This window comes from Electrona antarctica (genome assembly GCF_951216825.1).
Source record: "Electrona antarctica genome assembly, contig: scaffold_25, whole genome shotgun sequence".
Taxonomy (NCBI): domain Eukaryota; kingdom Metazoa; phylum Chordata; class Actinopteri; order Myctophiformes; family Myctophidae; genus Electrona; species Electrona antarctica.
The window spans coordinates 4,618,317-4,642,529 of NW_027637034.1; the positions used below are offsets into that span (position 1 = coordinate 4,618,317).

General features: G+C 44.7%; 1 protein-coding gene across 1 annotated transcript in view; it reads right to left on the minus strand.

The window, feature by feature from the left end:
* Window positions 1–17,752, minus strand: part of LOC306919415 (uncharacterized protein) — a gene marked incomplete at its 3' end in the record, with an annotated part of 40,602 nt that extends 22,850 nt beyond the window's left edge. Inside the window, exons 1-2 of the mRNA XM_079532201.1 lie at window positions 17,663–17,752; window positions 11,751–12,182 (exon numbers count right to left, since the gene is read on the minus strand). Coding sequence (XP_079388327.1) covers window positions 11,751–12,150 — 400 coding nt within the window. The 5' untranslated portion in view covers window positions 12,151–12,182; window positions 17,663–17,752. The remainder of the gene's footprint in view (window positions 1–11,750; window positions 12,183–17,662) is intronic.
* Window positions 17,753–24,213: the final 6,461 nt, after the last annotated feature.

Consider the following 24,213-nt stretch of genomic DNA (forward strand, 5'->3'; position numbering starts at 1 on the left):
TTATCCTCCTAATGATGTAACTTCTGTAATGAAAATCATTTATGTCGAGTTGTGTAATCTTGAATGTCTGTGTTTGAAAACCATGTTGGGGGAGATTCTGTACTGAGGGGCTGTTATTCTGGTGTCTTGAATGTATTGTTAAGCTGAGGATCAAGGGGGGTGGAAACTGGTAGGAGAGAATTATGGTTTCTTCATATTCTTTTGCGACAGAAGTTTGTCTGTCGAGGGGGGTTGTGTGGAATCTGAGAATCAATAATTCTTACAATATCTCATGTTCGTGGGCCTAGCATATGGGTGATCCTGTTTATTCCACTTTAGGTTCCCACACCCGATCCCATGTGGTGAGGGCCTGGCCATTTGCTATGGGCCTTCCTGTGCTATTCGTATGACAAAAGGAGTTTGTTGACATGAAGGAACAGACTGATTGATCAAAGGGTCTCTAACTATCTAGGGGGGTGGCCAAATGCCAGCTGTCTGGAGCTATGTGTATTGTGGAAACTGTACTTAATGTCATGCAATTGAATGTAACCAGTTCAGTCAGTTGGCCAGTCACTACCTGGTGGCTGGTCAAGGCCAGCCAGGCCTATGCTATGCTATGCTGTGTACTCCGAAATAAAACATCTCGAGGAACATCAATCTGCTCTGTCGTGCTGTCTCACAATTATCTCCGCTCTCCCGTTTTGGTTAAGTATTTTTGTAGGGTCTCGTGTCCAAAATACACGACACTAGTTATGGTAACAACTGATGAGGTAATTAAGAAACTGAGTGCCCTCCAACCCCACAAGGCCACAGGCCATGACAATATTCCCTCCAAATTTCTCAGAGACTCAGCCATCTCTATAGCTCCAATCATCACCCACATAGTAAACCTCTCCATCAAACAGGGACAGGTCCCCCAAGATTTCAAACTGGCCAAAGTAACCCCCTTGCACAAGAAAGGGAGTAAATTAGACCCCGGCAACTACCGCCCTATTTCTATTCTAAGCTCCATCTCGAAAGTGATGGAAAAAATAGTCTATGAACAGGTTGAAAAGTATCTTGCCACTAATAAATTAATGTACGAGTTCCAATCTGGCTTCAGAACGTCCCACTCCACTGACACATGCCTTCTCTATTTGAGCGACCACATCAAACATGAGGTGGATGCTGGCAAATAATGCGGCATGGTCATGCTGGACCTCCAAAAGGCTTTTGACACCGTGAACCACTCCATACTGGTTAACAAGCTAAAAGCAATTGGTTTCGATAGCACATCAGTGAGCTGGATGCAATCCTACCTGGAGGGGAGAGAACAGATGGTGGAGGTGAATGGAACACTGTCCCCCCCCCTCCCAGTGAGCTGTGGCGTTCCACAAGGGAGCAAACTAGGGCCTTTACTGTTCCTAATATATGTTAACGACATGACTTCAGCTTGTGACTGCAACTTGTTCCTGTTCACAGATGACTCGGCACTGCTAGTCTCGGACAGGAACAAACTGCAGGTTGAAAAGGCCCTCAGCTCCGAACTCGGTAGAATCTGCACCTGGCTCGCTGATAACAAACTATCTTTACACCTGGGAAAAACTGAATCCATTCTCTTTGGCTCTAATAGTAATCTCAGCAAGGCAAATGGCTTCTTGGTTAGAGTGGGTGACAATGTTATCACACGTAAAGATGAAATTACCTACCTAGGTTCCATCCTGGAGGCTAATCTTTCCGGTGATAAAATGGCCACCAACGTAATCAAAAAGGTCAACCATAGAACAAGATTCCTTTACAGGATCTCCTCACTGGTCGACAAAAACACCTTGAAGACCTTAACAGGAGCCCTTGTACAGGGTTTCTTTGACTATGCATGCACCTCCTGGTACCACAGCACCTCAAAGGCCCTTAAAACCAGGCTCCAGACTTCCCAAAACAAACTGGTCAGGCTCCTACTTGACCTCGCCCCCCGAACCCACCTCACCCCTGCCCACTTCGACAGGCTGGAATGGCTTAGGGTCGACGACAGAGTACAGCATCTTGCAATGGGTCTGGTCCACAAGATTCGATACACCACCAAGATACCCATGTACCTGTCTAGATACTTCCTTAATGTTAACGAAGTCCACACCCACAACACCAGAGGGAGTGCAACGAACCATGTACAACCCATATTCGGCACAAACAAGGGACTCAATTATTTTCGCTCCTATGCCACCAAAATGTGGAACGCCCTACCAACAGTCATTAAGACATGCGAATCCCTTGACTCCTTCAAAACCGCTCTCAAAGGGCACCTACGGACGGAACCGCTCTCAACTGGCCCCTGTAAAATCGGAATCCCTCAAACACGGACGCAAGGACAACAAAAGAGACGGTCGCGGCCACACAGCCAACTCAAGGTATGGCCACTGAGCCGACTTGGGGACCCAACGTAAGGACAACACAAGAGACGGTCACGGCCACACAGCCAACTCAAGGTACGGCCACTGAGCCGACTTGGGGACCCAACACAAGGACAACACAAGAGATGGTCACGGCCACACAGCCAACTCAAGGTACGGCCACGGAGCCGACTTGGGGACCCAACGCAGCTCCTCCAAGAAAAACAAACAAATGAACGGAGCTGAACGTGAATCCCCCCCACCCCCACCGCCCACCCCTTTTTTTCCCTCACTATATATGTTTCTTTTCCCTTTTTACCTCCTTTATGATGAATTCCTGTTCTGTCCTTTGTCTATATAGAAGTGTCTATTTGTACGTCTCTAAATGTTTTTGATGAATTGAACATTGTGGACCCTATTGGAAACAAGTGTAATGCTTAATTGGGTCGTCCACTCACAGTTAACAGCCTTTGTATTGAGTTTGTGCTTGAAATGTACTGTAATTCTGCAAACTGTTAATACATTTTTCAATCAATCAATCAATCAAAGGTCAAAGTTTTCACGCATGCGCAATAAATAATCCAGGCACTGTTGCCTTAATGCCTTTTGCCCCCTGGTGGTGGAGGTGTGTAACTGTCAGATCGATAGATAGATAGATAGATAGATAGATAGATAGATAGATAGATAGATAGATAGATAGATAGATAGTGTTATGACCTGGCTCTTGGGCCATAACAAAGGAGGAAGAGACACAGCTGTTAAAAAAATGCACAAACCAATATTTATTTACAATGTAATAAACATATGCATCAAACAATACTAAAGTATTAAGTGGCTTGTGTTAATCAGTAGATCAGTAGTGTAAGTGAGTGGATGTGTGGTAAATGTAATGTAGGGTGTTGAATGGTGCAAACAAATGCTGCTGCTCTCATGGAAGGAGAGAGAGAGAGACCTGGCTCCCAAGAGAAGACAGACTATGCACACACTGCACACAAAACGAGGTAGAGACTGAGCTACACTTCCTTACCGTCTGTCCACTGTACCAAGACATCAGAGACATGTACTTCCCTGCACGGATTACAATCACCCAAGGAGAGTTTGAAAACCACCAAATGTTTAGGCCTATAACATGTTTAAATACTGCTGTTAACTTTCAAAAGTATAAAACATCTCGGATGTATAGGCTAACTATCTCTGACAGAAAATGCACAATCTTTTATAGTCTCACAAGATAGTATTACTCAAAGTGTTAATATAACACAGCTCTGTTTACATGTTTATTCTATTGTTTTATCTTGATTGTTTTGTTCCACTTTTGCTTTGGCAATGTAAACGTTTGTGTTTATGTTTTCTCATGCCAATAAAGCTCATATGAATTTAATTTAATTGAGTTAGGCCGGCCAACTCCCAGCCCTTTATTTATTTATTTGACAGGGACAATGCTCATGAATCAACATTTCAGTTTTCACTTCCATGTAAATGTGCCAGAGTTAGCCATAAGCTAATTTACATCTGTAGTCCCTGACCAGGCTCTTAAAATGGTAGTAAAACTAAACATACAATGACACATACAGTACAATACAATGCAATACAATACAATACAGATAAAAGAAAGACAGAGTGTATAGTGTGCCAGAACACAGCACCATGCGTTGATGCCATGTGTGCATATGTGCCAGCACCCAACACTATGTCCATATAAAAACACAATACAACAGATATAGAACACACTGGGACCACTGGCCAGGCAATTGATTGGCAATTGCTCAGGACCTGTGGGAAGCAAAGACCTAGGCCTATAGGAATACACACAGGCCCTAGTAAGCCAACTACAGGGGCTGTGACAACAGACAGACAGACAGACAGACAGACAGACAGACAGACAGACAGACAGACAGACAGACAGACAGACAGACAGACAGACAGATAAGCTATTTGCACACTTTTGACAATTTTAATCCATGATGCATTGATATTAAATGGAAAAAGTACTTTGTAATTTCACTAATTTGTCATTAAAAGGAATACTTGAGCATACGTAGGCTACTTTGTCCACCACCGATAACTGGACACCAACATCAGGTAGTCTAAATTATTATCTATGTATTAGTACTAATTACCTAGTAATTATTACTGGTGGTTCATCAGCTGGTGGTTGAGTGCTACAGTGCCACCCTTTGTCCAATGGTTGTGGGCTTTGTGTCTAAGCAGGGTGACATAGCCCTCTAACATATTGCCACATTTCGTGAAAAACAACGGCATGGTTTGGCCTGGAGCGCTGACATAAGAAAATATGTATAATTCAAAATAGTGGGTTGTGGGGTAAGTAACAGCGAGACAGGAGACGGAGTTGTGTCGAGGTAGTTTACTTAATCCCAAACGTATAGCATTACACTGCAGCAGCATCAGAGTCAGAACAATAACAACACACAACTACTAGTTTACCCGGAACCGGAAACACTAGTCTGAACTGCGCCCTTCATCCTCATCATCCTCTTAAAGGCACAATGTCCCTTTTGGTGAATGTCTCTGCAAGTCTCTATATGTGGATCACCACACAGGCCCCCCCAGAATTCACCAACAAAATAGTGCTGAAAAGTGCAAAAAATTATAATAATACTGTAAATGAACAATCAAACAGTCCAGCAGCAAATGTTCAACGCGGGGGGGGACGGATCAAGCGGCCGAACCGACTGCGCTTGGCAGGAGAGGAAGGGGCGGGGGGAGGGGAGGGGCAGGGGCAGGGACAGGGACAGAGGTCGGAGCAGGGCCTGGGCCAGACACAGGCGGGCGCCCCCGTCGCGGGGGCAGGGCCAACAGAACCGGCCCGTCGACATCCAAGTGCGCAGGCTTGAGGCGGTCTATATCGATCCGCTCAGGCCTACCTCCCATGTCCACAACAAAGTTATTAACGCCCACCTCCAGAACACGGTAGGGTCCATCGTAGGGGGGCTGCAGTGGAGAGCGATGACTGTCGTGCTGGATGAAGACGTACCTGGACGACGGTAGATCCTTGGGGACGTAGGACTGGGGGAGGCAGTGGCGAGATGTCGGAATAGGGATCAGGGCCTCGGCGACACCCCGGGACATAGTTCGATGAACGGCGGCCGACCAGGGAGCTGTGGCATCCGGAAGAAACTCCCCCGGGACCCGCAGTGGTTGACCATACACCAGTTCGGCGGACAAAGCTTGGAGGTCCTCCTTGGGGGCAGAGCGAATTCCAAGCATGACCCAGGGGAGGCGGTCAGCCCAGCTGCTGTCTGTAAGGACGGCCCGAAGAGAGGCCTTCATGTCCCGGTGGAACCGCTCACAAATACCATTGCCCTGCGGGTTGTACGCCGTAGTGCGGTGAATCTTCACACCCAGGTGCTCAGCAACTGCCGTCCAGAGCTCCGAGGTGAACTGAGGACCCCGGTCGCTCGTGATGTCCCCAGGCGTGCCAAAGCGGGCCACCCAGCACCCGATGAAAGCACCCGAGTCACTTCCGCTGCCGTAGTGGCGGGCAGGGGGCCCACCAGGTCCACATTTACGTGGTCGAACCGCCTCTCAGGCACCACAAACGGTGCCAAAGGGGCCTTGGTGTGTCGGTGGACTTTGGCGCGCTGGCACGCCACACATGAGCCAACCCAGGCCTTAATGTCTCTCCTCAGTCCAGGCCAAACAAACTTGGCCCCCACCAGCTTGGTGGAGGCCTTCACACCAGGGTGGGAAAGTCTGTGGACGGTGTCGAAAACCCGGCGCCTCCAGGCAGTAGGCACCATGGGGCGCGGTCGACCGGTGGAGACATCGCAGAGGAGAGTGGCGTCGGCTGCGTTGAACACCACGTCCTCCAGCTGCAGTGCGGTAGGAGCCGACCGGTAGTCCTGCATTTCCGTGTCCGTGGCCTGATCCGCCGCCATGGCGGCATAATCAATCCCCAAGTGGACGGATGCCGCAACTGCCCGGGACAGGCAGTCGGTGACCAGGTTATCTTTCCCCGCCACATGTTGGATATCCGTGGTGAACTCGGAGATCGCCGAGAGCTGACGCTGCTGACGCCCAGACCATGGCTCTGACGTCTTCGCCATGGAGAAAGTCAGTGGTTTGTGGTCCACGAATGCGGTGAACTGGCGTCCTTCCAACAGGAACCTAAAGTGTCTGGTGGCAAGGAACAGACCCAGAAGTTCTCTATCAAAGGTGCTGTATTTGCGCTCGGCGTCTCGGAGCTGCCTGCTGAAGAAGGCCAGCGGCTGCCAGGCACCGCCGACCCACTGCTCGCACACCGCCCCCACTGCATAGTCAGAGGCATCTGTTGTAAGTGCGACCGGGGCAGAGGGAGACGGGTGCGCGAGCAGAGCTGCGTTGGCCAGCGCGGTCTTGGCGGCCTCGAAGGCTGTGCACATCTCCGGGGACCAGTCCAAGTCATCCTTGGCCGCTTTGCCCCACAGGGCCTCGTACAAGGGTCGCATTAGGTGGGCAGCATGGGGCAGGAAGCGGTTGTAAAAGTTCACCATGCCCAGAAACTCTTGTAGAGACTGCACCGTGCGGGGACGAGGAAAACGGTTGACGGCATCCACCCTAGCGGGCAGGGGGGCCGCTCCACGTGGAGTGACTTGGTGTCCCAGGAAAGTGATGGATGACAGCCCAAACTGGCACTTGGCTGGGTTGACTATGAGGCCATGCTCACTGAGCCGCCCAAACAGCTGGCGGAGGTGTGCCATGTGCTCGTCGACGGATGCGCTCGCTATCAGAATGTCATCCAAAAAGACAAAGGCCTGCGCCGCCCCCCTGAGGCCAAATGGCATTCGCAAGAATTCAAAAAGGCCAAAGGGGGTGATGACAGCCGTCTTCGGTACGTCTTGGGGATGCACTGGCACCTGGTGATATCCACGCACCAGGTCCACCTTGGAGAAGATGACGGCCCCCGCCAGGTGGGCAGAAAAATCCTGAATGTGCGGGACGGGGTACCGGTCGGGGGTCGTGGCGTTGTTCAGGCGACGGAAATCGCCACAGGGGCGCCAACCCCCGTCAGCCTTAGTCACCATATGTAGCGGGGAAGGGGCGCCATCCCCCGTCAGCCTTAGTCACCATATGTAGCGGGGAAGCCAACCCCCGTCAGCCTTAGTCACCATATGTAGCGGGGAAGCCAACCCCCGTCAGCCTTAGTCACCATATGTAGCGGGGAAGCCAACCCCCGTCAGCCTTAGTCACCATATGTAGCGGGGAAGCCAACCCCCGTCAGCCTTAGTCACCATATGTAGCGGGGAAGCCAACCCCCGTCAGCCTTAGTCACCATATGTAGCGGGGAAGCCCAACCCCCGTCAGCCTTAGTCACCATATGTAGCGGGGAAGCCAACCCCCGTCAGCCTTAGTCACCATATGTAGCGGGGAAGCCAACCCCCGTCAGCCTTAGTCACCATATGTAGCGGGGAAGCCCAACCCCCGTCAGCCTTAGTCACCATATGTAGCGGGGAAGCCCAACCCCCGTCAGCCTTAGTCACCATATGTAGCGGGGAAGCCCAACCCCCGTCAGCCTTAGTCACCATATGTAGCGGGGAAGCCCAACCCCCGTCAGCCTTAGTCACCATATGTAGCGGGGAAGCCAACCCCCGTCAGCCTTAGTCACCATATGTAGCGGGGAAGCCCAACCCCCGTCAGCCTTAGTCACCATATGTAGCGGGGAAGCCAACCCCCGTCAGCCTTAGTCACCATATGTAGCGGGGAAGCCAACCCCCGTCAGCCTTAGTCACCATATGTAGCGGGGAAGCCAACCCCCGTCAGCCTTAGTCACCATATGTAGCGGGGAAGCCAACCCCCGTCAGCCTTAGTCACCATATGTAGCGGGGAAGCCCAACCCCCGTCAGCCTTAGTCACCATATGTAGCGGGGAAGCCCAACCCCCGTCAGCCTTAGTCACCATATGTAGCGGGGAAGCCCAACCCCCGTCAGCCGTAGTCACCATATGTAGCGGGGAAGCCAACCCCCGTCAGCCTTAGTCACCATATGTAGCGGGGAAGCCCAACCCCCGTCAGCCTTAGTCACCATATGTAGCGGGGAAGCCAACCCCCGTCAGCCTTAGTCACCATATGTAGCGGGGAAGCCCAACCCCCGTCAGCCTTAGTCACCATATGTAGCGGGGAAGCCCAACCCCCGTCAGCCTTAGTCACCATATGTAGCGGGGAAGACAACCCCCGTCAGCCTTAGTCACCATATGTAGCGGGGAAGCCAACCCCCGTCAGCCTTAGTCACCATATGTAGCGGGGAAGCCCAACCCCCGTCAGCCTTAGTCACCATATGTAGCGGGGAAGCCCAACCCCCGTCAGCCTTAGTCACCATATGTAGCGGGGAAGCCAACCCCCGTCAGCCTTAGTCACCATATGTAGCGGGGAAGCCAACCCCCGTCAGCCTTAGTCACCATATGTAGCGGGGAAGCCCAACCCCCGTCAGCCTTAGTCACCATATGTAGCGGGGAAGGGGCGCCAACCCCCGTCAGCCTTAGTCACCATATGTAGCGGGGAAGGGGCGCCAACCCCCGTCAGCCTTAGTCACCATATGTAGCGGGGAAGGGGCGCCAACCCCCGTCAGCCTTAGTCACCATATGTAGCGGGGAAGAGGCGCCAACCCCCGTCAGCCTTAGTCACCATATGTAGCGGGGGGGGGGGGGGGGGGGGGGGAAGCCCAACCCCCGTCAGCCTTAGTCACCATATGTAGCGGGGGGGGGGGGGGGGGGGGGGAAGCCCAACCCCCGTCAGCCTTAGTCACCATATGTAGCGGGGGGGGGGGGGGGAAGCCGCACAATGCCGAGGCGCTCCATAGTGGAGAACTCCTCTCTGGCCAGTTTGGCCGAGTCGAGGCGCCGGGCCCGAGCGTAGACTGAGGGGCCCGAGCGTAGACTGAGGGGCCCACAGTGGTAATATGGTGCTCCACGCCATGCTTAGCCACCGCTGACGAGAACGTGGGCGTGGTGAGGTCGGGAAAACTGGCGAGCAGGCGTTGATACGGATCCCCAGTGGCGAGCGTGCATCATCCAACAGCATCATCGCACGTGCAGTAGTCGAAGCATCTAACGCCGCCACCACATTAAAGTATTTAGTAATATCCTGTGTAATTCCTCTCAGCTTCCATTACCTACCCCTCCCCGTTACTGGAGCCAAATACAGGGCCTGGTTACAAAATTAATTTGGAAGGGGGAACGACCAAGACTGAAGAATACAATTCTTTACCAGAGTAAACAACAAGGTGGATTTTAATTACCCAATTTAGAATTATATCATATTTATTTTGCCATCCGCTCACTTGAGAAAAATGAATGGTTCTCCCAAGAAGAGAATATCCCATGGCTTATGATGGAACGCAGTATAGTCACACCCTACAAATTGAATTAAGTTCTGTTCAGTCGCATAACGAGCAAATACTGCCAATCAAAATTTGGCCCTATCATATCCCATTCTATTCATATATGGCAACAAGCTGAACAAATTGGAAAATGGAATGTTAAATGGCACACACATACACCAATTTTTAAAAACATGTCATTGTGCTTAGAACGCAAACCTTTGGTCTTTCCATCCTGGTCCAGTTGTGGCATCCATACTTTCTCCGACATATTCAATAATGAGGGTTTAAGATCATTTGAAGACCTTAGGAACAGCTATGGTTTACCAACAGCACATGAGGTGCCGTGGAGAAATGCTCTACCTGTTCACCCACTTTACATAACTAAGATTCCCAAATCTGAAGGTTTTGTATCTTATTTGTATAAGAAGTTAAGATAATCTACATGTCCGCCAATGGGTGTCTCTAGAGTCTGGAATGTCGATTTAAAGAGTTGGCAGCGGCCGACCAATTGGAAAAGAATTTGGGAAAATATTTCTCTCTCATCACGAAATTATAACTATCAAATGTTGAATTTCAAATGTATCCAGAGATTCTATTTGACCCCAAGGAAACAATTTCAAGCAGTCTGCGCAGCAACTCGTCGATGTGTGGTGTGTGTGTGTGGAGACAAATCAGACAATGGCGTTCTTCAACCACAGTATAGAGATCGACTTCACAGACATGGTTGCCTCTGCTCTGAAGATCTCCCCGCTCCTCGCCGTAGGCCTCGCTTATATCAAGGATCACTTTACTTAATCATGCAGTCACTATTGTAAAATGCATTCAAACAATGTTAAAATAAATTATTAAACTACTGACTATAAAATTATTCAATATATATAATTATAATGGATATTATTAGACCGTTGTTCTCAGTAACAGTAAGGTGGTTTGACGGGTTCCCCAGAATATTATAACACAATAATTATCTTTAATACCAGTAAGACGCCCGAGGGCGAGAAGCGACCTCACCCTTTGCACGCATCCGCCTGGGTGACAGCAGACTGCTGGGCGAGCGCTGGTGCTTTGGCATGGGGGGTCAGATCAACAGCATCGGCAGTGGGGTCTGTATCACGAGTGTACAGGGTTTGATGAGGGCCCATGTAGGGCCGGGCCTTCATTTGCGCAGCTACATTAATAACTTTGGGGCAGGCCCGTCTAGAGTTTAAATGTCAAGGGTGAGACATTGAAGAGGGATGGGGAAGGATCAACATATGGACAGGTATGAACAGGTTCTGACATATATCCATATATGGTGATCTAATGGTTTGAGGTCAGAGGTAGGTAGAGTTGCTGGCCAGTATTGATGTGATCTCCATGGGCTTAATTGCGACAGCAGGTCACATTTACTATGACATCAGGAATCTCCATCCCTGATGGCGTCACATGATGTCACGAGACCTGGGCATCATATATAGGGGCTTTCCCATATGTGGGGATTTTGACTATTACACTGAAATAGACTGTCATAGACTTATTTGACAGCACTGTCATTACTGTTGTGTTGGATTTATGTTAATGTGTATTGTCACTGTTTAAACCATCAATACTTGACTCAAACTTGACCTTTCATTCTACTACTAAACCTCTTTGCTGGAAATAGCCAATCTACAACATCACAATGCCTCACAGAGCAATTATATTATGGTACGTTAGAAAATGAACTATTCTATTTTTGAAATAAATAGCCGAAATAGCCAATGTACAACCTCACAATGTGTCGCTGTGAGCTTGCAGATCTGCCATTTTCATTTGTGCTTGTTTTCATGTTTCTCTTGCAAAACAGCAAAAGGAAATTATGCACAAAACACAAAACGCAAAAACTTATGGGCTATAGGAAACAGGTCAATAAAGGTAGGATCCAATGTCTCCCCGCTTGGCACTCAGCATCGAGTTTTGGATTAGGGTAATTAAGGTACAGTAAACATTTAGGCCAAAAGGATTACACAAAAAAAGTCATGGGGACTTGTTTCTTGTTCCTATTTTATCCAGATATTATCATTGTCCTGATTTGTTTTTGCCAAGATTATCGTATAGTGAAAATACATACTATGGTCTGGGTGGTCTTCAGGTTCCTCCTGTTTAATAGAGATGTCTTCAGTTTCCTCGTGTTTAATAGAGATGTCTTCAGGTTCCTCCTGTTTAATAGAGATGTCTTCAGGTTCCTCCTGTTTAATAGAGATGTCTTCAGGTTCCTCCTGTTTAATAGAGATGTCTTCAGTTTCCTCGTGTTTAATAGAGATGTCTTCAGGTTCCTCCTGTTTAATAGAGATGTCTTCAGGTTCCTCCTGTTTAATAGAGATGTCTTCAGTTTCCTCGTGTTTAATAGAGATGTCTTCAGGTTCCTCGTGTTTAATAGAGATGTCTTCAGGTTCCTCCTGTTTAATAGAGATGTCTTCAGGTTCCTCGTGTTTAATAGAAATATCCTTGGCTGAGTCTGGAGAGTTCATCTTCACCTGCAGTCTGGACTCCACACACTGGTCTGAAATGAAGGAATTGAATAATGACTTTCCTATGAACTTGAACCCTAGTGGAGAATATAACATTAATATCTGCAGAAGGTAAAGGCAATACCTAATCCCAACTCTATTAACCTTACCAAAGAAAATTAAATTGACATTTTAGGGCAGAACTCTTGCTGAACATACGATTGTAAATTGCATCCGCAAGCTACAACTTAGGTCGCCTTCATACCAGAAAGCTTTACTGCGTTTAAAACGAATCCTGCTGCACATTGTCGGAAAGTGTGCTTCGTTTGAAGTCTCATTCGAATCCTAATGCGCATCAAAGAACCGCATTCTACTCCGCCAAAAAAACGGGGGTTTCGCTTCACTTCCAATCACACTTGATTTCGATTCGGTGCAGGTGGGAATGCAATCGCATCAAATAAAGGAAATGAAGCAAACAATGTGGCGGTCTGGCGGATGAATGAGGAGTAAAGTTGGAGACGGAGAAGGGATATTTTACACAGCGATATGTCCCCTTTACCGTGAATAGACGTGATCGAATGAGGAGACCGAAGCCCTTATCGAAATATGGTCAGATAAGCACATTAATCAATTTGCTGAAGGAAACACGTAAAAACACTGCAGTGTACAGAGTATTCTCTCTGTCTGTGCGTAAACATGGAGGGATGTCACTGTGTGCAGGGATCCAAGTGCTGGAGACTTTCTTCATCTTGTTTAAACACATGCTTAAGCATGATCTATAAACTGTATAGCTGACATGTGCATAGTAGCATACAAATCTTATATGATGATCGGATAGCCTAATCTCTAGGAGTACAGATTGTATAGGCCTACTAATTAAGGATCATTTTGCGCTCCCGTCTCCATGTGCCTCGGCCATGTTCCCAAAAGAACAGTCAGTGCGTGACGGATGGGCGGGCACACACACACACAACACCACACCGGCACACACACACACACACACACACACACACACACACACACACACACACACACACACACACACACACACACACACACACACACACACACACACACACACACACACACACACACACTCCCTGACAACACACATGCATCCACGTTACCCTCAAGTCCTAACTATTAGAAGCATCATTTTAACACCATAGATTTCACTGACTGCGTAGTTTATGAATTGAACACATTGATAAAGTTCTCTGCTGCGTTTCCAATTGCTGTGGATTGTAGAGAAAAGGCCTCGTGCACAGCTACAAGGACAGGTGCGTCGGAGCCGGTAACCATGCGAACAGGGATGGATTAACCCCCACCAGGGCCCCTGGGCCGGTATATTTTGCAGGGCCCCCATAGCGCCCATGCGCGCAACATTTCCGTGTTTTTCCGTGTTTTTATCATCTTTTTGACCTAAATTTAACAAAATCAATGGCCAATGAAGAGCTCAAACCTAGTACCGCACGGTCCAATTTCCCCGAAACGTTGTCATCTGAATAAAACTACTGCTCTATAAGTGAAGACAGTGTGTGGGACCCTTTTCTTCTCAATTGCTGTGGATGACAGCGGAAGACATTGTGGCAGACCTAAAGAACAGAAAATATTAAAGAAAGGAAGAGCACATGAAACTTACTGAGGTGTGGGTGGTCTTCAGGTTCCTCCTGTTTAATACAAGTAAGACGCGCGAACGCGGGAAGCGAACGCAGCTCGTAAATTGCAAAAACAACAATTAGAATAAATGACGTAATTTTGTAAGGTTTTTTTTAAGTTCTGTTTTTTTTGTTTAAGTTTTTCTTTCCTTTTAAAGTTTTTCCTTTTTAAGTTTTTTTTTTAAGTTAAGTTTTTTTTAAGTTTTTCTTTCCTTTTAAAGTTTTTCCCTTTTTAAGTTTTTTTTTAAGTTCAGTTTTTTTTAAGTTTTTCTTTCTTTTTAAAGTTTTTCCTTTTTAAGTTTTTTTTTTAAGTTAAGTTTTTTTTTAAGTTAAGTTTTTTTAAAGTTTTTCTTTCCTTTTAAAGTTTTTCCTTTTTAAGTTTTTTTTTTAAGTTAAAGTTTTTTTGTAAGTTAAGTTTTTGTGTGTGTGTGTGTGTGTGTGTGTGTGTGTGTGTGTGTGCGTGCGTGCGTGAGTGTGTGTGTGTGTGTGTGCGTGCATGTGTGTGTGTGTTTTTGTGTGTGATACAGCTGCGCCCTCTGGTGGCAGGCCGGTGGTGTTACAGCGTGACAGACAGACACACACACACACACACAGACGTGATCTGCTGGGTCTCATAGTAAATGCTCACTGCGTTCGCAATAAATATCCTTGGCTGAGTCTGGAGAGTTCATTTTTCAGTCTGGACTCCACACACTGGTCTGAAATCAAGTGAATCAGGAGAATAAGAATCGTGAGATTATGGGATTCATGTATTACTATTAGTGAAGAAATCATGCTTAACTTAAGTGTACATGCACACGCACACTCAGAAACGCTCAAAAACGCCACTGTCTGTGGTTTTGAACTATTATCCGATGTTCAGAGGTCATTTCTGATTATCTGGTGATTGCGATTGGAACATTGGCGTTTTCTAGAGCAAGGATTGGCCTTATTTTAGCTTGGTAGCATTAACGCTTACAACGCTTACAAGATGGATAACAAAAGCGGACGCGAGTCATAGTGGAATAGCCTGAAATCACCTCCATCACTCATTGTTAAAGTGGGTTTGAGGCTAATTTTGCAGATCATGAACAAGACAGGAAAACAATTTTCAATGGCATGCATTACCTGAATGACTGACACAATAATACATAATGTTTTGTTGGTAAGATTTAAATTGTTGGTGCATTGACTTGAATAGGAACCTCTAAAACTCCATTTCAGGTATACTTTTCTCTCTGAAGTCGTATGGCCTACAGTCCAGAGGCCAACCTGAGGCCAAAGTTGGCCACATGGTGGCGCTATAACAGCAGACTTTACGTTTTGGCCTATAACTCTTGAACCGTAGGTCGTAGAAAAAAGGTTTCGGTAACACTTGCTGACTATATGGAAATAATGATGAACTAACCCTTAAGTAATACATTAGTTAAGCATTAGTTAAACATTACTTCATCGAGTTAACCATGTGTCATGGCTTTCATGGTTTAATTTATAGATCTACTTTTATCAGCCAAATATATGCCCACGATGAGTGCTCATAGGCGGGTGCCGCGGGTAGGGTTAGTGAGCAGACTCGGTCTCTCTGGAGGTCGTCCCTGGTTGTCCTGACTCCCCATGGGCCAATTTCCTCAATTATATGGCCACGATGAGTGCTCAAAGGTGGGTAGGGGTCTCTCCGGAGGTCTCCCTGGTGCTTTATGGGTCATTTTTGGACTGACCCATTTTGGCCAAATCTGTGCCCAGGATGAGTGCTCATAGGCGGGTAGGGTTAGTGTAATAGCTGTAATAAGTGTAATAGTGTAATAAGTGTAATAGTATAATTAGGGTAATAGTGTACTTAGTGTAATAGTGTAATAAATGTAATAGTGTAATTAGTGTTATAGTGTAATTAGTGTAAATGCGACTATAGGTCGCAGATTACTATGAAAACGTCTCGTGATTTTGGTTAATTTTTATCGTCACTTCTTATCAATAGCTTACCTCTTACACATTGTAGCACCATGATAATCCCTATCACCACTAGGGGGCTCCCCCTGGTCATACTACAGCACATTTGGTAAAAATAAATGTTTTTGTAATTGTTTGGGAATTTTGATCATCGCCACTATTGGGCTCCCCCTGGTCTTACTACACGTAAAATAATAAATCAACAAAATTACAAACATTTATATTTCACCAAACTAAGTGCTGTAGTAAGACCAGGGGCAGCCCCAAAGTGGTGATAGGGATTTTCATGGAGCTACACTTAATAGGATGTAAGTTATTGAGCAAGATTCCACATACAAATTCACCAAAATTAAACTTTACCACACTAAGTTCTGTAGTAAGACCAGGGGGAGCCCCCTAGTGGCGATGGGGAGCATCATGGTGCTACAATGCATAAGAGGTAAGTTATTGATAAAAAATGTATGATATAAATTAACCAAAATCACGAGACATGACCATATATGGAGGCGTGACCGACCGACCAACCGATGGACGGACAGGGTTTGCAGGTTTTCATAATAAGGTTTGCAGATGCACTAATTACACTATTACACTGATTACACTATTACCATAATTTCACTATTACACAATTACCCTAATTACACTCTAACATTATTATACTATTACACTAATTACACTATCACGCTATTATAGTAATTACACTATTACAGCGCTGGTTTGCTGCACCTGGCCGGCAGGTTTTTCGCACTTCCCTGTTGGCCGGGTGTGGCTCTCTGTCCCGGTGCTGGTTGCGCCTCGGTGATGTCTGCGTGCAGGGTGCCCCTCCGTGGACTTGTCTATAGCTGGAAGCCTGGAGGAGAGGGGCAGTGACTTGGCCAATCACTGCTGACCCGCCAACTGGAGAGTGTAGTGGTTGAGGGTTGAAACACTCTAAGAAGTTTGGCGACCACCTGATGACCTCTCTTCCAGGCCAAGGCATCCATTAGAAATCGAATGGAACATGGTTAACTAATGATAGTAGCCTCTATGAGGTAATGTTTTCTAATGCTTAACTAATGTATTACTTAAGGGTTAGTTAATCATTATTTCCGTATAGTCAGCAAGTGTTACCGATTTCTTTATTCTACGACCTATGGTTCAAGAGTTATAGGCCAAAACGTAAAGTCGTCTGTTATAGCGCCACCATGAGGCCAACTTGTGTAATTATTTTGTTGCGTAGGCCTCTGGACTGTAGGCCATACGAATTCCGAGAGAAAAGCACCTGAAATGGAGTTTTAGATGTTCCTATTCAAGTCAATGGGAAAATGTATTCACTAATAAATGTAAATAAATGTACCTTTTTTTTCGCAAATAAATGCTGTAGTACAATCAGAAGTACCCCATTGACGTGTGATGTAAATTTGGTGGTAATACTCTGCATATAAATAAAGTTATTGAATATTTTCACTTTCGGTGTTGCACTTTGTAGACGGTCCCTAACCGCTCATCTTACCGTCTGCTGAGATGCATATAATCTATTAAACTCGGAGGTTGGCTTTTTGGGATTCAAATCAAGTTGTAGTTTGTTTTTTATCTAATCAGGATAAGAATGAGATTTGTTGTGATTTAGGAATGTTTCATTCCTGAGCTATTGAGCCCGGAAGAGCGAATCTGTTGCGAATCTCTTTCCATCTTTGCTCAAGTCTATAAAATAACCACTGAAATACTAGGACACACTGACGTAACCGGTAGCCGGTAGGAACCTTACATTAATAATAGTGGCAGATGCAACCAAACAATGTAGCCTATATTATTGCTGCTGCTGCTGCTGCTACTAGTACAACTACTGGTTGTTTACGTATAGCATTTATTAACAAGCAAGCAGATATAAGAACAATACGACTCCTCCATCTAGAGATGAGTCAATAAAGACAAACGGATGAAACACAACGTGAATCAGTTCATCTTACCTGCTGTGTTTCAGTGGTTGAGCAGAACAAACGTCCTCCTGCTGCTTAACGACGACTGTTTCCACGAAACGATTTAGCTTTCTTGGTATATTAAAGTGTCAACAGTGAGACGACGTGCTGTTTCAACAAACCAGGCTTATACTGTGGATTTTAGCGGCAGCTGCCCTACAAGGGTGTGCACATGCGCACTAGTACTGGAGCGTACGTACCATAAACTGTCAGTAGGGGGAGCCATGGTATACCGTAATACTTATGCAGCATTTTCCCTTTATTCTTACTCCAGCTAATCCAGTTCTTTCCATTCCCTCCTTTCTTCTGTAGGCCTACTTCATGCAGTATACAGTAGAAGTATCCATGGTTTCATTAGATTAGCATTTTGAACAGATTAACAAAGTGGAATCCATATCCAAGGTCCATTGCTTGAAGTTTCTGAGGTAAATTAAGTTATTATTTATTTGTATACACCTCTATGAAATGATACAGTAACTCTGTTTATACCAGGCCCGGCGCCAGGATACAATGACTGAGGGGTCAATTGAGATTATTTTTAATATGATATATTTAAAAAAAAACATATTGTGTTGCTAAATCAAGCAGGCAGTGTCAGTTCTATGACTCAGCTGGTCATATGCAATATTGGAATGATAGCACTGCCCCGCCAGGGGGGGTCCGGGGGGGCTCCCCCCCCCTGGGCTCCAGATTTTTCTTTAAATTTGCGATGAAAATGCTTCAATCTGGTGCATTTTGAGATAAAAATTAAGAGGCTAGATCTATAAAGAACTACACACATCATATTAGATTATTATCATCTTTACTGTGCTATTCTTGCCATTTGCCAACATCACAGTAGGCTACAAAACAACATTGGATAGGGCAGGGGTGGGCAACTTTGATGATGGAGAGGGCCACTATATTTCAAACTCACTCCAGAGGGCCACAATGCATATAGTCAAAAGTAGCTGATCTAAGGGCTCAAAACGTGTCGCAGTGCGATGCATTTTGAGCTTGTAGATCTGCTTTTTTGCTATTTTTTTAAATTGGAATCCTGAATTATTTTCACCTATTTTTTAATTGGAATCCGGAAAAGTAATATTTTGTATTTAATTTCAAATACATTTATATGTTATGTTAACTTTATGATTATGAACTGAAATGCAAATATTGGACATAAAAAAGGCTAGTACTAGTCATTAAGCTACTAATATAGACTGAAGTAATTAAAGTGGGTCATGTTTGCATGTTTGGAATTGTAACAGCTGAAATCAATAACATATCAGTATTCTGATATTAACCTGCAGACCGCATTAAGTGAACTGAGTCTGTGCTCAGAGAATACATTCTTCAGCGTGTCCACAATAGTCCACAGCCCACTTTGCCACTTGCCCTGATCCACTGCATCAATAGCACCCTCCCCCCCAATGGCAGACAATCATATGTCAGACACATACATTCAGTTGATCCGAATTAACATGTGTTAAATTCCTTTTTTTTTTTTTTTTTGAGGGGTCAAGGAGGTCGGGTTGAGGGGTCAAGTACCCCCTTTGACCCCTCGTGGCGCCGGACCTGGTTTATACACACACCATTGTCGATGGTTTAACATTTTTAAATAGGCCTACATATTTATGAATTAAACTGAAGTTCGTTCCAAATTGTGTGTTATTGTGTGTGGTGGCCATCCAGTCCAAGCCTTTCAGTCCAAATATTTTATATAACTAGACTAATAGTCCAAACCTTTTATATAACTAGATTAATAGAATACAACACTTTTATATAACTAGACTAATACAATACAAACTTTTATATAAGTAGACTAGATTAAAACATTTTTATGTACGGGACTAATAGGCCTAGTCTAAACCTTGTAACAAAGAGAAATAGTCCAAACCTTTTATATAAATAGACTAATAGTCAAAACCTTTAAACCTTTTACACAACATGACAAATATAGTCCAAACCAACTTGAAGCGATTTATGTAGGCTACACTACATTTCATCACTCACTAGGACTGTCAACTTGACCGATTACATTTCAAGTAGTGCACATTTTTAAGAAGTTTTTTAAGAATGTTAGGGCTGGTTGTACTTTATTTGTACATTTGCATTTTATTTGACTCTATACTTTTGCTAATTCACATTTAGAAGCAAATATACAAATTCCTCCACGGACCTAGAACTTCCCAATTCAGAAGTAATTTAGCTGTGGAGAGGATGTGCTACAGTATAAAGCCTGCAATCCTGCATGGCAACTGCAAGACAACAGCACCACACATCAAATCTCTACAGGTTATACAGCATTGAATGCTACCAATATCTGAATAAAATGCTAAAATGCAATTAAAGTATGAGTTATTTCCATTGTATGAAGATATAATGAATATGATTACATATGTATCAGAAAACCAACAAATGTTTTACAAAGGTTTTATTATTTATAAACCAGAAGTACTAACTATACAGTTTAGGTCCTGGTACTACTGGTAGGATAGAAAAAACAGCAGTGCAAAAGGTCCTGGTATTATAGAAAAACAGCAGTGCAAAAGGTCCTGGTAGGATAGAAAAACAGCAGTACAAAAGGTCCTGGAAGGATAGAAAAACAGCAGTGCAAAATGTCCTAGTGCCAGGCACCCTGTTTGTTGACATGTCCTTGAGCAAGGCACTGCACTGCACCTGCCATTGCTCGTTTACTAGTGTGTCCAACTATAGTTTCACATCAACCCAAGATCCTCAGAGAGGAATGGGTTGGTTTCTCGTAGAATGAATATCAGTTTTAAACTTGCAGCAGTTCCTTTGCTCCTCCTCACTGTGTCGATGAGGAGACGTGCCGCCTTTTCGTGGATCACTTTCTTCGCACAGGCTTCATCATACTCTTCTTTGATTATCACCCCCTTCTCAAAAAGTTTGAGGTTGAGAATGGGATGTAAAATGCTGTTGATGAAGCTGCTGCGCACAGACAACAGTTGGTCTGTCGCTGCATGACTTGGTTATAATGCATTATAACACAGACATTACAGCACTTCTGTGCCTTTATAACCATCTAAGTTATAATAGTTATAATGTGCTGTTCCACTGAGCATAATAATGCATTATGACCAGCACTTATAATATGTTATAAACGTGGTTATAAGTTGTTATATATGATTACAAACATGTATAACGTGTATTATAATGCCTCATAAGCACATTATAATAAAATATAAATGAGCTTATAATGCATTATAAAGGCGACCTTAATATAAAGTGTTACCCAATAAGGCTATTCAAAATACAAAAACACTTATATAATAAAACAAAAATGTGACTACACATTTGGGTACGTCACATCCACCCCACTCTTCCTCCTATATCATCATCACCTGCTGTCCATCAAAGACTGTCTAATGTCCACCCACTCTTCCTCCTATATCATCATCTACCTGCTGTGCTTAAAAGCCTTCTCCCAAAGCCTCAGTTGCTGTTTTCCAAGCCCGTCACAGGGTTTCCAACCAACAGTGACAGCCTACACTACAGTCTATCAGGGCTTAAAGTGGATGCTATGACACCCAAGGTGCCTTGACACAAGTCTAGGGGTGCCTCAGAATACTTTGATAATATTTGGAATGTCACATCAGTTTAACTACCCTAGGTTAAACTGTACTTGTGTCTACAGTACACCAAAGTATCTTCACCAAAAATGGCAGATCTACAAGCTCACAACATGTTGAGCTTGTAGATCTGATATTGTTGGTGAATGTTCCCCCCAGAGTATAGGAATGCTGGGGTTTAAGTGGTTAAACGTCTGTCCTAATGCAAACATTCTCTCCAGTTTCCCTCGTGACATGCTGTATTTTGGAGAGAAAGGATAACATATTCACGTACAGTTACATGTAATATTCACGTACAGTTACATGTAATATGATAAAAGGTGCTATAAAGTGGGTACCGTCACCGTGGATTAAAAAGTTATTTACAGGGGTGACCTGTGCCAAAAATGTTTCAGAACCACTGGCCTATATCAATTATTTGTTGTCACAATGTTGAATACCCTGTGGTGTTTGAAATGTATTGATTAAAAGTACATTTACTGTTCAGGCAGTTGAATACTTTACTTTTTCTTTACTTAATGAAAGATGATATACTAGCTCAAGGATCCAAATCACTTAAATGTAGGGATGCACCGAAAGGGAAATTCTTGGCCGAAACCGAATACCGAATATAGGAAACAGTTGGCCGAAAACCGAATATCCGAATATGATTAATATTATATATATTTTTTCCTACCATTGCTGTCATGGCCGTACCTTAAAGCGACCTGATTTATGGCAAAATAAATGGTTATGGCAAAACTTTACTTAAATAATAATCACTATTATGGGTCCATAAAACATTTATTCAGCTCTTTTGAATGCATCAATTGCATACACTATTCGGTGATACATTTTCTGCCTATTAGGGCCGAAACCGAACAGGCCGAAAATGCATTTTTAGCCATTTGCTGCCGAATATTTTCTGCGGCCGGTGCATCACTACTTCAATGTGTACCATACCATGCATTCTGGAACATTACTGTTCAATGAGTTATTTGCTATCTTGTTTGACCCCCGTTGGAGTGGGTGTCATAATATTCAAGATGTTTATTACATCTCATACAGAGTAAGATGAAATAAAAAGGTACTATAAAGTGTGTAGATCTATGTATCATAATGAAATCTGATGATCAAATGATCTGCATTTGCAGTTGATTTGGAGTGAAAAAAAATGTACAGTGAATATATACATTAATATATTATAGGCCTATATACTGCAGTGTGTACTGTACATCACCAGCAAATATATGAATAGTTCTACAATTGAATAAGTATGAATGAAGTACAGTCTCAAGGGTTATGCTTAATAGGCATCTGTCAAAGTTTGACAATGTAGGCCTGCCCTACATAGAATATGAAATCACACCCGTGTGAAGTGAGGTCTTATCATCATACGTCATCATATATCATCTAATTCTGGCCAATCACAATTTGCAACCTCACTTTTGTCTTTAATGTTTGTGTTTACACAGACCCTCAAAGTGTAAGTTATAAACTAAAGTTCAACTGAGAGGTGGAACGAACAGCCACCACCCAACTCAGTTCCCCTAATCGACCCTCTGCCCTGCTCCAACCAGATCAGTGCATCTCACGTCTGGGCCCCTTAAAAGGGTGCCTCCTACTTCCTTGTCTCACCTATGCCTTCCGATCAGGTCAACCCGCCACCGCCCAGCAGCAGGCACCACCAGGACGACCCCACGGGGGCGGGCTCCGGAGCCCCTGCCTTCCATCAGGCAGGATCCGATTCGAGGCTCCCGATCAGAGCCTCCGTCGGGGCCCCCGCCAAAGCACCTAACGTCATGCCACTACAACTGCATTCATTCTTGACTTTATCATGTTCCATTAATTCATTCTCAATGTAATCCCCTTCTCGTAATAAACGTCAGTGCATTCATTCAGTCCTGTGTAGTGAAATCTCTTACAGTCACAAGCTGGACATAGGAGGGGCTAGCACCCCTCAACAATAGTACAAATTGGTTAGGTGATGGTCCATTTGGTGCATTTAGATGGATTAAAACAAAAATAATGTTTTTTAATTCATTGCGTTTCATTTTTTTCCAAGGCGTAGGTGGGAATCGAACCCACGACCAGCCCTGACCTTTGGATCCTCAGCGAGCATACCTAAAATTGTCAAAGTCAATTTTGAATGAATCTATCGTGTACACTATAAAGACCTTGGATGAACCACTGGGCCTTTTGCGTTTTTCATCCTTTCCACATTAGTTTTTTTCTTCTTTCTCCCTTTCTCCTCTTTTTTTCTTCTTCCCCCCTCTCCCCTTCCATTTTCCCCCCTTCCCCCCCTTGGTAGGCGAATGTTCCCTTCGCCCCACTTGGACACTTTCCAGCCGGGCTCATTCATTCCAATGTAAATATCATGGATTTTACACATTAAATACTGGTTCATTTTTGGAACCAGACCTTCAAAATCTCTTCCAAATCTGTCAACAAGGCCTGCAATATGCACTGGAAAGAATCACACCTGTGTGAACTGAGTGGTGCAAGGTCTTATATAGCCTGATCAGCTGTGGTCTGACGTAATGTCAGTGACCATAGTAACCATGCTCATTCTTTTGGGCCCCACGTACAGGTACACACATACCCAAAAATACTCAAAAATATGTGTGTGACATGTCTTTTTTAAAACAATGTTTTATCATATAGGAAAACTATTGGTGGAGAGGTTTGTCCAACTCATGTTATGCTTAGCTGTGATTGGACCATATCAGTTTGGGGTGGGGCTTAGCTATAGGTCAATTACAGAGAGGTCACGTTGGCCTTCAAAATTAGAGTCTTCACTGAAAAACACATGGCGTCACACTGACGGTGACGGAATAATTAATTCAATACCTACCTAATTAAATACCTGGCAGTGAATAACTTCTCTAATGTTTTTTTTGAGCGCCTCCATAGGCGTGTGTGTCTGTGTTGTGGGTGTGGACTTCGTTAACATTAAGGAAGTATTTTGACAGGTACATGGGTATCTTGGTG